Here is a 10,730-nt window from a genome sequence, read left to right as displayed (position 1 = left end):
CGAAATTCAATCAAAAAAACATGAATCCGCATTATCCGGATTTTTGCTTATCCGGACAACCAAATTCCCCAATTAGTCCGGATAATCGGAAGTCTACTGTATTTGTGACCCCCAAACATCATATACTATATTAAAAAATTTTGCTTTGCCCAGTAAGCATGCTGTGACATTAATATCACAGTGATGTAATTTTGTGATGTGTATAGGACATTACAAAGTAATATTTCTGTGACATTTTGCGACATTGCTTTGGAATGGAAAAAGAAATATTTGGCTGCAATGTCTCAAAAATATAACTTTGATGATATCACATAGACATCACTAAAAGATATTACAGTGACATTTCTGCCTCAAACTATACCATTTTTACTTCTCGCAGATAAAGTATGTTGACAATTAGTATATAAGGAAGATACTGCCTCATGCGAATTTGCCCTCATTAATGATGGGCGCTGGAGACTGCCGAATGTGGCGGAGTCAACAGCCTCAAATTTCAACTCCAAACTTCAGGAGTTGAGAGAAGAGAATATTTTTGCAGAAAATACATCTTATTATTTTCACAATTCAAATGAACCCCAATAATTGGTATTTCAACGACATTCAATGGGAATATTTTAGAAATATTTACATCAATAATATAGCATAGACATTTCCTGGTGACATATCTGTGACATTCTGTGACATTAAAAAATGTCACTGGGCCCTTCTGAGTGATGTCTGTGAGACCATTTTGATGGGTACATTTTATATCACCAGTTAATCTCAGAGACATCACAAAGTGATATTACACATCTCCGCAGTGATATTATGTGATGTCACTGTGACATTCCAATGCTTACTGGGTGGTGCGCCGTGGTGAAAACTTGGAATAATGTATCTTAGGGGGTGGGGGGTGAAATGGGAACTTTGAAAAAAAATAACTATTAATGAGTAGGGTATCGTTTTCATATGATTCGATACCGCTGAACACGAATATGACGTCAGATTTTCTGCTACACTCACCTAGCCCTCTCCAGACCCCCTCAGCCCCCCTCAATTTTCACTATTTTTGAAATAATCAAGCTATTTTGATGACATTGGTGTCGTTTTCATATGACCTCAGATTTTCTACTACAGTCACCTAGTTCTCTCCAGAGCCTTCACCCCCCTCCTTAGTGTTTATTATTCTTCCATGCAATAATTCATATACTATTACAGAAAGGGTTACTAGTTTAGCACTGTATGTTTTTTTGAAAAAACAATTTTAAGAGGCCTCATCCCCCCTTAACATGGTCGGGAGGGAGTTGGTGGACAAAATTTGTAAGAAATTTGATATACAACAAAATTACCGAGCTATTTCTTATTTGAAATCAATCCTCGAGAACGAATAATGAAAACTGAGAGGGGGCTGAAGGCTCTGGAGAGGGCTAGGTGAGTGTAGCACAAAATGTGAGGTCATATTCGTGTTCAGCAGTATCGAATCATATGAAAACGACACCAATGTCATCAAAATAGCTTGATTATTTCAAAAATAGTGAAAATTGAGGGGGGCTGAGGGGGTCTGGAGAGGGCTAGGTGAGTGTAGCACAAAATGTGAGGTCATATTCGTGTTCAGCAGTATCGAATCATATGAAAACGACATTAATGTCATCAAAATAACTTCATTTCAGAAATACTGAAAATTGAGAGAGTTGAGGGGCTCTGGAGAGGGCTAGGTGAGTGTAGCAGAAAATCTGACGTCATATTCGTGTTCAGCGGTATCGAATCATATGAAAACGATACCCTACTCATTAATAGTTATTTTTTTTCAAAGTTCCCATTTCACCCCCCACCCCCTAAGATACATTATTCCGAGTTTTCACCACGGCGCACCAATGCAAAATTTTTTAATATAGTATATGATGTTTGGGGGTCACAAATACATCCAAAAAACGTGTTTCCAAAATTGTACTTCGCAATCTTGGTTGTTAGCAGGCATAGAGCCCATTGGATATGTATCTTTTGGGTACAAAATTTTAAAAAAAATTGTATAAAAATGGAACTCGGAAAAATCGAACGTGATTGGGCAGCTGGTGTTTAGCTACAGCTTTGGAAATCGTCTTTTGTAATCGCAAGTCGAGTTACAGCTTACAGACGATTTCAAAAGTTGTAACAGCCCAATCTCATTTTATTACCATTTTTGTGAAATTTTTTTGGACCTGAGAAATAGGTATCTTTTTGGTTGCGCAGACTCTACAGACTTCAGATCGCGCCAAAACTCATAAAAAATGACGATTCCCAGAATTGTAGTTGGGGTTGCCCAATCACATATTTCGACCATTTTTGGGCAATTTTTTTGAAAGTTGAAGTATGGGTGTACAGACTCAAAATGGCTCCCAAACCCCACAAAACTCGACTTGTGACAAAAAGACCATTTTTAAAATTTTTGTTTTCCATCTCAAACAATCTGAATGAGTACCTATATTTTTTATAAGGTGAAATGAAGTGGAACATCTGCAAAGACAAACAGAAATTTTTCCATTGTGGATTCTTACAAAGATCGGCATCTCCAAAAAGAGTAAACTTAAACTTTTAAACTATAGCGCAGGTCCAGTGTCTATATTTTAAATTTTACATCGTTCAATTTCACACTGAACATTCAATTTTCAATTCAAACTTCAAAGTATGTACTTAAATACCCAATACCTTACCAGTATTTAGATTTACTTATTTTAGTTTTCCTTATGATTTTGTTTTCCCTTTTCCCCATACGTAGATATTACCCTATTACCTACGTACTTGAGAGTTATTTTAGTTTTTGCTGGCGGCTGGCGCTCGCATTCTTTTTATAATATTGTTTAATATACCTACCACTCTTGACTCTTGTCTTTTATGTTTTATTATTGATTTTGATTTTTTTGATTTATAATCAGAATTATTCAGAAATTCCGAATTTCCGACATCTGAATTCCGTCAATGTTTTCTTTCAATATTCTATTCTCCAAAAATGAATCATGTCTCTACGAACTACGAAGTACAAATTTGCATTATTGATTATTTTGCCCTTGCCGGACCGGAACTCAACCGGAAGGATAATTTTTCAAAATATTATCGGAAAGGAGGACAGGACAGAAGGCAGCTGGCGATCAACTGATCAATTCAAAAATTAAAACGCGACAATGCGACAAAAACGACAAAATTGAAAATCCAAAAATATTGACTAATAAAAAATTCAACTTATAGATGGCGCTAAAAAAAACTTTGTTCCGTGTTTAGTTTTCCAGTTTCCTCGTCGACCGTATATAATGGACGAATAATTCAACGGTGAAAAAATGACAAAATGTGAAGCCTAGATTTTGGATGCAGAATCCTGGAAACCTTCTGCTCATGCGCCAAACATGACGCTTACGGTGCTGGTGGAGAGAGAGACGGTGTACTGGTTGAACGTGGGTTGTACCAGAGACCCGTCTCTCTCTCCACCAACGCCGTAAGCATCATGTTTGGCGCATGTGCAGAACGTTTCCAGGATTCTGCATCCAAAATGTGGCCGTCATTTCCTTTGACTATATATACATGGACTGCTATCTCCTATTGTTGTTGAATGGGAATCGTGAAGCCAAAGCAATAGAGGTACTAGATCGGGACATGGGCTCTGAGCATGCGCGAGATTTCGTTGCAACGAGCGTAGCGGTTGTTGGAACGTAGGAGGGTGTTCGTCGCTCCGTGGTTCACCGTGATTGGAAGGTGCGAGGGTGGGTGGAATTCCTGCGCGCGCATGAAAATTCCCGATGCTCCCGATCTAGTACCTCTATTACTTCGGCTTCATCGGCAACAATGAAGATAGTAGTCCATGTATATATAGTCAAAGGTCATTTCCTGCGATTTGAATTATTCGTCCATTATATACGGTCGACGAGTTTCCTGCTGTATTTTTAATTTTTGCCGTATCAATGGAACCTGTTTATCAAAAAATGAAAAATACCTAAAATAATTTCGTAAAAAGAAGTTGACAGATTCTTTTTTGTTTTTCTTTACGTAATTTTCAAAGATAATTCTCTGTTTTTTTATGACCAAGACGAAGGAAGAACTTTTGTACTGATTGTGAGAATAATTCATTTTCGTGTGCTATGTTTCCCTTTCTCCTGTAGTTCGGATTGATGTTTGCATCATATCCAAACTGTCTACGTGTTCGATTATTCCTGTACATTGATGGGCATAAAAGGTAAATATTTCAGATAAATTGACTCGTTAGATTACTGTTATTCTTTTGGTGATCTTTCTAAGCTTATCGTATGTGCTTCATTCAACAGAAAAACAAATGCGGAGAGCTCACGGTTATAATTACAGTGCGCTGCCTTCTGAAGCGGCAGATGGCATCGAACAGGAGAATGACGAGATGGCGAGTCATCTTGGTGAAAGGATAAGTACTCTGAAATCGTTAACCATTGATATAGGCAATGAGGTGAGAGAACACAATCGTATGACTCGTGAAATGGAAGATGCTTTTGATAAAACGTATGGTTTCTTAGGAAATACTTTGAATAAAGTGATAAGACTGAGTAAAGGCAGGCATAATTATTATATTTGTTATTTATGTTTATTTGCAGTTTTCGTTTTCTTTGTTTTATATGTTGTAATAAAGCTTGGATGACATGGTCTAGTTTTCAAGCTCATGTGTTTTGTTTTAATCATCTGTAGGTACAGATTATATTTTCCTATTTAATAATTGTATACGCGATGTTTGAAAAAAATGAACGATTATCAGATCTGAAAATGGAGTAATTTATTGTGCGTAATAAAAAAAACTTATAAATAGCAACTTGAAATCAAGTTGTTGATATCAGCTGTTCAACACAGGAACTCACACTTGGATAACGAAAATTATAACAAAAATACAAAACATCGAGGTAAATTATAAATATTGTTCGGATAAATTGCAACATTAATTAAATGTTAAGAATAATCGTTTTCAACCATTCGAATTAGCAGAAGCTATGAACAGTTCTTTCAAATCCCGAAACGTTAATTCGCTAACTTCGGCATTATTTTTCTGTATCGCCTCGTTCATTTCTAGCAGATGTTGTTCTATTGTACTTTTCATTATAAACTTATGAATTACCATATTCCTGTAAAAATTGAGTGAAAAACATTAAATGATGTTGAAGTTACGAGAGAAGTAAATGATTTTTTGTGAAATACGTACTTTGTTTGGCCTAATCGATCAATCCTACCGATAGCTTGTTTTTCATCAGCAATACTCAGCACAGGTTCAGCAAATATTATATGCGATGCTTCAGTTAGATTCAGCCCTTTGCCTCCACAATGTAAACGTATTAGTAAAGCGGTAACTTCTTGATTTCCCTGTGAAAAGAAAGTTGAATTTAAACAACTCTTTCAAAAGATATTACTACAAAGTTAAATCAGATCAGTCGTGTACCTGAAACATTTTCATACAAGTTCTTTGTTTTTTTCCTCCGATAAATCTTTGAAATTTAATTCCATTTTCTTTAAAAGCTTGTTCAATCACGTCCAAAACTTTATCCCACTAAAATGAAGAAAAATTGATTAGTTACAAAATATCTGAGTTAAATTCGATTTATCTGAAAATCAAAGTATACAGGTACATACCGTCGAAAATATTAATATTTTTACTCCCGGATCATTTTTCTTCAACGCCAACACTTTCGAGGTAATTGCATCTATTTTAACCGAAGAATTTCCCTGAATTTCGCCTACATTCGCACTTGCATTTCCTCCTCCATGAACATAAGTGATATTATTAATCGACACAGCATTTCGACAAATGGGACATTGAACTTTAGAGCCGTTACTGCGATCTATCAAAGTCATCATGCAAATAAAGCAGGTAAAATGACCACACGACATTACTCCTCTCTGAAAAATAGGAAAAAATAAAACATTAGCACCGAGATTTTCAAAATAAATGTAGAAAATTACGATGGAGGATTACTCTTTCATCTGCAGAAAGTTGACAAACTGGACAGCACTCGTTCGCTAAGTTTTTATCTGAATAATTTTTTTCCAAATTCATCAAGTAATGTAAAGATCCCAATTTCGACTGCAGTCTCGAATATGCTACAATACTTGCCGCTTCATACGTATCATATTGGCCCTAATGGATTCGAAAAAATGATTTTTGAGAAACTTCTTAACATCTTAACACACAAGAATGCTGGTAAAGGAAATGAGTTTACTTGGTATAACGGATTTTGATTATTTAGCTTATCTGTGGCGCCACAAACTGCATCGAAACGACTTTTTGCCATTTCAACTTCATCGTAACTATGAACAAGATCACATTGTTTGGTCCACGTCGCTCGAACAGTTTTAAATTCCCGTTTCAACAAACTCAATACTTTCAAGTGATCAGCAGCACGAGTAAGATCGTTATTGGTATATACGGCTCGGGCATGATTCAGAATGGCTGAAAAAAGTAAATCAAAAATTAATGATAAGTTGAATTAAATTAGTGATGTGCGAAACTAACAACGAAACGAACCGTTCAAAATACACTCGAAAGCAGACATATTCCAATTTAGAGGATTAGCTTTTTCATTATCATCTTGCTTCTTTTTCATTTTTCCGTTGAATAAAATGTTCTCGTACTCCATCATGACACTTTCCATCTTACAAAGTAAACAAGCTCTGCAAAAAAAAATTGAATAAGGATATTAAGTACGTACATTAAATAGGAAAAATAATATGAAATATTTTCAGTTTACTTTTTAGCAGTTGTTTGTCTCAAATGACACTCGACAGCAGCATCGCATAGAGTTGAGACTTCAGTGTGTTTGGTAATTTTTTCCAAAAACGAGTAAGTCAGTATTCTTTTATCTTCTAGCTTACTCAGCCAATATTTGAGCGCTTCACTAAGACGACTCTTAGTTGACAGTCTGCAAGAGTGCAAGGTTTTGAATAGCAAAATTTGACATAATCTCTTCGTAAAATAAATGTACATAACATCACAGTTCTTACAATACTCGAATGTTATCCAAAGTCAAGTTCATTTTATCCAATTCGGATAAAATTCGAGTTCTCATTTCATCAAATTCCAGACGATTGAACATTCTTGACCACCAATCAAATGAAGCTAGACGGAAATCTTTGAGATAATTCCCGATTTCATTGGAATGTTTCTCAACATTCAGCAATAAAACGGTAACCGGTTCTCGTCTTCTTTCAATATATTTTTGTTGAAGCTCCTTTATTTGATCGGGTATGTTTTGTTCTTCGTTAGTTAAAGTAATGTCATTATCTTTAGCTTCGGTTTCGTATAGATTATGCATCGCATGTAACACCTGAAAACATTCGATAAATTATTATTCTGCAAGATCTATGGGCAAACTATTTTTCTTACAAATGACTACCAACCTGAAAATCATCAATAGTCAGATGTTCGAATTGTTTTATTTTAGATAACACCGTTCTGTATAAGGAAACTGCTTCAGAAAATTGCGCCATATAAATTTTAATTCCTGCAGCGCCGTGAATATTCATGATATACAATCTCAAAATATCTTCACAATCGGTTTTAGCTTTCTTAATCAGTTGTTCCAATAATTTCTCCATAGTTGTAGTTTTCGATAAATTGAAATTTTCTTTACTAACAGCCTGTAATGAATATAATTTTTAGAAAATGTAATTGAGGAAAAAAGTTTGAAGTTCGAAACATACTTGGGGATGAACGCAAGCTTGACGTAACGATACCATGGGCATTAAAACACTCTCCGCAGTCCGGCGACAAGCTTTACTCAAACGCTGATCCAAATTTTTTCTAATAGAAAATACAAAAAAATGTCAGCATGAATAATGTCAAGCAAATTTCTCATCAACTTGAAATTTCCTCACATTTTCTCAATTTTCGGCATAAATAATTTTTCGATAGTGGAATGCGTATATTGGTAAAAATATCCTTCCACGGGTGTAAAAGACAACCAATTGATTTCGGTTTTGAGATCCGGTAGCTTCAATTCTTCTCTCACTTCACTTTTCGTATTCCGGCGCATAAGATGAGCGAATAAAAGGTGCAGAAGAGATTGATCGCCATAAAGTAATGCTTGAAAATACTGATACGAATCGCAGAAAGGCTTCACACCCAAATACGTAGTCAATCCATATAAATCTATAAATAATAAAATACGTGATAGTTTTATTCTACGAACTAGAACAGTTGAATAACTGAAAGCAATTATCAGAATTACCTTTAAGCGAGTTTCCTACTGGTGTTCCGGTGATGGCCCAACGATATTCGGCTTTTAGATGACTGACCATTTTACTCACATGGTTGGCACTTTCCACCATTTGTGCTTCGTCTATACACAAACGCCACCAGCTGATGCAAGTTAAAGGTGAGCCAAAAATTGAATATCGTTTGATCTGGCGTAACGAGCGTTGATTTTTATCCACCTGAATGAAAATAAAAACGACGAATAATGGAAATTTAACACGTTTTAGGTGATTTCAGTCAAATATTCGTATTTGAAAATACACATAACAATTACCACTTCTGAAGCGTAATTAATTTCAGCACGCAACGTTTCAAAACTGGCAATGACTACATCGTAAGATGCGAGTAAATTTGGTAACATGTAATCTTTATTGACTCCTTCGTAAATTCGAACTTTTAAATTACAGTTCGCAGCGTGTTTTTTGATCTGTCGAAAGAAGAAAAAAAAGATCAGATTAATCATATTACCTTTCTGTGATAAAAGTAAAGCAACCATACTTCTTGTTTCCATTGAAGAGTAAGCATCGATGGAATCACGATCAAGGTAGCCGATGACTCTATCAAATCTGATTTAATCCAACAATTGGGACAAATATATTCGTCGAATTTATCGAAAGTATGATCTAATCCCACGCAGAGTAAATGTTGAAACTTATTACATTTCGTGCACATGATCTTTTTGCCCTGTGCTTTATCAGATCCGCATTTGCAAGCTACATCATCGCCATCGAACAGAACAGTATCATTTCCAGCATCCAAGTGTAAACTATAAGCCAATATGTTTTTAAAATCCTTTTCAAATTTCTGCATAATTTTTTCGGTTAAAAATTCATCGATATACGCTGTTATTTTCATGAAATCCGCATCTGAAAAATCATCGGTGGATTTTTCGTTTTTCGACATTTTCTTTCGCATTTCTCTTTCTAGTACAGAGTATCCAATACTTTCGGTATCATCGACGTTGAACTCTGTCAATAGAAATCCCCAAGTTTGCTGTCTGGAGTAATGATCTTTAAACGCGTTATAAAATCGGTTTAGTATAATGACTTTGAAGCTGATATCTAACATGGGGATGAAACTCTCTTCAACGGAATGTTTCCGTAAACTGTGTCGTTTGAATTTATCAAAATACTCTTTTAATAATTCTTTCATCTTTTTTTTCATCGTTCGATTAATTTTTATAGATGAGAGAGCTGGTCTTTTTTCTAGAACTGGTGAATCGTATTCTGAATTCTTTCTTTTTTGAGCTTTCCGTCCATTTGATTCGGTAGAAACACAGGATGACGATGTCTTTTCTAGGAGGCCATCTGAAGAAGAAACTGATGAATCCAGGGACATTGCTGTTTCATTGCCCGTATCGAGTAATTCGGATGAATTGAGAGGAAGTGAAATATCGCTATCGTCGATAGTTTCTTTCGTACATTCCGACGATGAAATTGTCGAATTCATTTGAAGGGAAGAATCGATCTCTTCTGCGTCTTCGTTTTTCTGCGTTGAAGGAAACATGGAATATAAATGTTGGTCAAGTCATCACAAACAAAACATTTTCTTAGAATAACATAATCATACCTTCTTCTTTCGGTGTCCCAAAATGCACGCCAACATTTCAACAGTTTTTCCTAAACCCATTTCATCAGCTAAAATGCCACCTAATGGCGTATCTATTCGCCAATCACCTACTACAAAGAGAAAACATCAAGTATAATAGATTGTTTGAATTTATATTTTTAGTATCAAAAAACAAGCTTACTGTTAACACGAGAACTTTGCAATTCTCTCCATGTCATCCATTTGACGGTTTCGAGCTGGTATGGCCTCAGAATCGATAATAACGGCGAGTGTTCAATGGGAACTTCTTCAGTAGCCAAAGACTTTGAAATGCGGCTTGTTTCATAGAAGAATTTCTGAATTGTTTGGTGGCTGTCAAAATGAGCCATGTTAACCTATTGAAACTGATAACTAGATACTTTTCAACGACGTGAATGTTTTTGTCCAACAAAGTAACTACGCAACAGATGGATGTTGACGATCAAAAACCGACATTTAATTTACCACGAGTTATTCAACTGCATCACTAAGATGAGAAAAATGTTGGTTTGTACCTTTACAATCTCCATGAATTTTTACTTGTTTAGGTCTTTGAGGTCTTTGTTTACATTTTTAAATAATCAATTTTTTTGTATGGTACTATGTAGTAAAACTGGAATGATGAATCATTTCCAATGAAGTGCTTCATTCAACTTTTTTATACACATTCAACTTTCGCCCATTTCGAAACACTTTTTGTTTTCATATTTTTGTCATTTGTAAACATTAATGCTTTTCGCGATAAGATAAAATAAAGTTGCAAGATAACTTAATTTGAGGTTAAAAGTTTAAATTAAACACTCAACGCTAACAATACAGAATGAAATTTGAATTGACATTTTTATTTTTGACCGTTCGGGCGTTTGACGTTTCCAGAAATTCATGAATGACGTAAAATTCAACACGTCAACACAACAAAGCTGGAAACACAACAGCA

At 35.3% G+C, this 10,730-nt stretch overlaps 2 protein-coding genes across 2 annotated transcripts; one reads left to right on the top strand and one right to left on the bottom strand.

The window, feature by feature from the left end:
• The first annotated feature begins 3,841 nt into the window (after positions 1–3,841).
• Positions 3,842–5,126, top strand: Bet1 (blocked early in transport 1). Its single transcript, XM_065344097.1, has 2 exons — positions 3,842–4,180; positions 4,269–5,126. Exons 1-2 carry the CDS (start codon positions 4,168–4,170, stop codon positions 4,607–4,609), a joined length of 354 nt encoding a protein of 117 aa, XP_065200169.1. The 5' UTR covers positions 3,842–4,167; the 3' UTR covers positions 4,610–5,126.
• On the bottom strand, positions 4,725–10,369 carry LOC135831519 (E3 ubiquitin-protein ligase SHPRH-like). Its single transcript, XM_065344077.1, has 17 exons — positions 9,957–10,369; positions 9,776–9,885; positions 8,705–9,694; positions 8,481–8,633; positions 8,181–8,385; positions 7,828–8,101; positions 7,654–7,753; positions 7,351–7,590; positions 6,955–7,277; positions 6,702–6,872; positions 6,479–6,624; positions 6,174–6,403; positions 5,930–6,091; positions 5,587–5,853; positions 5,396–5,503; positions 5,162–5,319; positions 4,725–5,084 (listed from the first exon to the last, which is right to left on the bottom strand). Exons 1-17 carry the CDS (start codon positions 10,141–10,143, stop codon positions 4,928–4,930), a joined length of 3,981 nt encoding a protein of 1,326 aa, XP_065200149.1. The 5' UTR covers positions 10,144–10,369; the 3' UTR covers positions 4,725–4,927.
• Positions 10,370–10,730: the final 361 nt, after the last annotated feature.

This window comes from Planococcus citri, chromosome 1 (genome assembly GCF_950023065.1).
Source record: "Planococcus citri chromosome 1, ihPlaCitr1.1, whole genome shotgun sequence".
In the NCBI taxonomy this organism is placed as follows: Eukaryota; Metazoa; Arthropoda; class Insecta; order Hemiptera; family Pseudococcidae; genus Planococcus; species Planococcus citri.
The sequence above is the reverse complement of the archived record's forward strand: the minus strand, read 5'-3'. Positions and strand labels throughout refer to the sequence as shown.